Source organism: Rhagoletis zephyria, unplaced genomic scaffold (genome assembly GCF_001687245.7).
Source record: "Rhagoletis zephyria isolate East Lansing unplaced genomic scaffold, Rhagoletis_zephyria_1.1 Rzeph_scaffold_21729, whole genome shotgun sequence".
NCBI classification, from domain to species: domain Eukaryota; kingdom Metazoa; phylum Arthropoda; class Insecta; order Diptera; family Tephritidae; genus Rhagoletis; species Rhagoletis zephyria.
Genome location: NW_016178787.1, coordinates 2,070 through 4,796, shown reverse-complemented (window position 1 = coordinate 4,796; position 2,727 = coordinate 2,070). Strand labels below are relative to the sequence as shown.

The 2,727-nt window shown below is 38.4% G+C and overlaps 1 protein-coding gene across 1 annotated transcript; it reads right to left on the bottom strand.

Moving 5' to 3' along the window:
• Positions 1 to 745: 745 nt before the first annotated feature.
• Positions 746 to 1,972, bottom strand: LOC108381193 (uncharacterized; the record flags this gene model as incomplete). The annotated part of the gene is made up of 1 exon (XM_017637607.1): positions 746 to 1,972. A coding segment is annotated over one exon (1,002 nt), but the record flags the coding sequence as incomplete, so codon positions are not given.
• Positions 1,973 to 2,727: the final 755 nt, after the last annotated feature.

Genomic DNA, 2,727 nt, shown 5'->3' with positions numbered 1-2,727 from the left:
TGGGCGTGGTTATAGTCCGATTTCGCCCATTTTCAATACCAACCTACCTTGGATTAAGGGAAACCTACATACCAAATTTCGTTGAGATATCTCAATTTTTGCTCGAGTTATCGTGTACACGGACGGACGGACAGACGGACGGACAGACAGACATGGCTTAATCGATTTCTTTTTTCATCCTGATCATTTATGTATGTATCACATCTACAGGCCAAGCGCTTTAATATGACACCCAGTTTTGAAAATCGAGCGAACGGTGCAGATGTTTTAGGCTGCACAAAAAATGCCTTCGCGTATTATATATAATAGATAGATATCGTCGTATGTGAAGTTGTAGAAATTATTTTCTAGAGCGTAAAAACACTCATATTTCAAAATGGTTTTCTTTTTTATAAAGCAATCGCATTTCTGGATAGTATATTTCAGGACGAATGGATAAGGATTGAGCCAAGAGCTTGTGTGAGCAAATCCAATTTTTGGCAGCCAATGTCAGTTACGCGGTTTTGCAGAATGACGATACGCGGTTTTGTACTTTAAACGACGATATGTACATATGTATATATTTTCATTACCATTTTCAATACCAACCTACCTTGGATTAAGGGAAACCTACATACCAAATTTCGTTGAGATATCTCAATTTTTGCTCGAGTTATCGTGTACACGGACAGACGGACAGACGGACGGACAGACAGACATGGCTTAATCGATTTCTTTTTTCATCCTGATCTGTACATGAGCATGTATGTACTTCAAATAACAATTCTTATTGCTTAATTTAAGACACAATTTAATGCTTAGACGTATGGGTACAAAGTTTTAATGTAAATATATGCAAGCTTTAAGAATACATCATTGTTTATGCGTTTAAATATAATAAATATTGAATAAAATTAAATACATACTATTAAATACTTTTATTAATATACTGAATTCACAACATCAGCCATTTGAGCTCTTACAAAACAGCTTAAACCTTAGATCGGCAAATATTGGCCGTAAATTGGCGCCGTTCATTAAGCGAACTGCCCAACAAATCCTCGTCTAGCCATGTTTCCAGTGTCGTGGAACTGGAACGAAAACTGGACTTTTGGGACTCAGCATCCAACTTGAATTGAGAAACACGTTTTTCACTTTTTCTATTATTCCAATGTATGTCAGTATCATCATTCCAACTGTCATCAATGTAAAAATCGTCGTCCAACGAATTGCCATTAATGTCCCATTTGACAACGGGCATCAATTTGTCAAAGCGGTCGCGTTGCTCTGCAATAACAACTCTCTCAAAATTTCCAGGATTCTTAATTTCTAAATTCATTACATTCATAGGCACATATGCGGGTATATACTGTGAAATATAATGGACGGTTGGTGGTTGATTAGTATCGCTGGCATTGTACTCGTAGCTGCGCTGCGCTGCTGCGCCAATGTCGGCTCGTTTTAGTGGATCCGCCAACGGATCAATGCTTGGTGAGCTCTTGCTATGTGCGATGTCATCAACATCATCTAAACTCAAAGTGGATGGAGTGCGACGGAAATAGCGCACGTGCTTATTGTATTTGACTTTTTCAAATACCATTTCGCGCGCATCGAATTCAGGCTCATACGACACTATCTCCGAGACCGTGTCGCTGCGCAGTTGCTGTAAGCGTTGAAACTCATAGCCATCAGAGGCCAAAAATAGTCGTGACGTCAGACATTGGAGAATATGATTATTTTCGTGGTCGGTTAAGCTAAAGTCTTCACCGTCAGCCTCATAGGCTGATGAAGTCTCGAAATCATGGACGGGTTTATCTTCATTGAGGTTGCGCGGCTTAGTATTAAGTTCGTTCTCTGGCGGGTGCTGAGGTATTGAAGCCGGCGGTGGTTCTTCGTAACATGATGACACACCGTGATTAACATTGGAGATCTCGTCTTCCTCTTCAAGTTTCCTCGCAGACAACGGTTTAAGAGGTGCGATTTTCCGAAATATCTAAAAAGGATGGAAAGGATAAAAATCAGTGATTGTTTTATAAAAATTAGTTACAAGTGCGTATGTAAGCCACGAAAGTATTTGCGATGGGTGTCTAATGAAACAAATATACTACAAGGGATTGGTTGCACATACATACAGACTCCCATACACCTGCAGCACTAGTGAATGTATTCGCTAATTATCCAGTTCGGCTAAAACCCTAACAAAATTCCTGATATTTTTTTTTTTTTTTGAAAATTATCTGAAACAAATAACTTAAGGACGAGCACACCTAAAGTGAAGCGTTCTAAAAATACAATATGTATTAACGAAAAAATCAACTACAACAAAAACCACATGATCAAGTTTAAATAGCAGCAGAATAGCTGGTTGATTTTAGTTGGGTTTACAAGAAAAAGTGGAAAAGGAACAAGACTTTACGTGGAGAAATTAGTTCAGTGGGTAGTGTTGTTCCGATATCGCCATGTACTCGATTCATTTACTCTTTAAAAATATCGAAGAAAAGTATCGATGCTGCAAATGTATCGGAGAGAAATACTCGATACTTACTCGAGTAAGTTGATATTTATTAATAAGAACGTTGCGTTTTCTGCCGCCGCGGCAATGCGATGTCATGGGAAGAAAAAAAAATAAACAATTTGCGTACTTTCCGACCGAAACTTAGCAAAGGAGTAGCTACAAGTTTATTCGAGTACTTTCGGTCAAAAACTTACCGAAAGAGTAGCCACAAATCTTGAAAATGTGAAAATTTG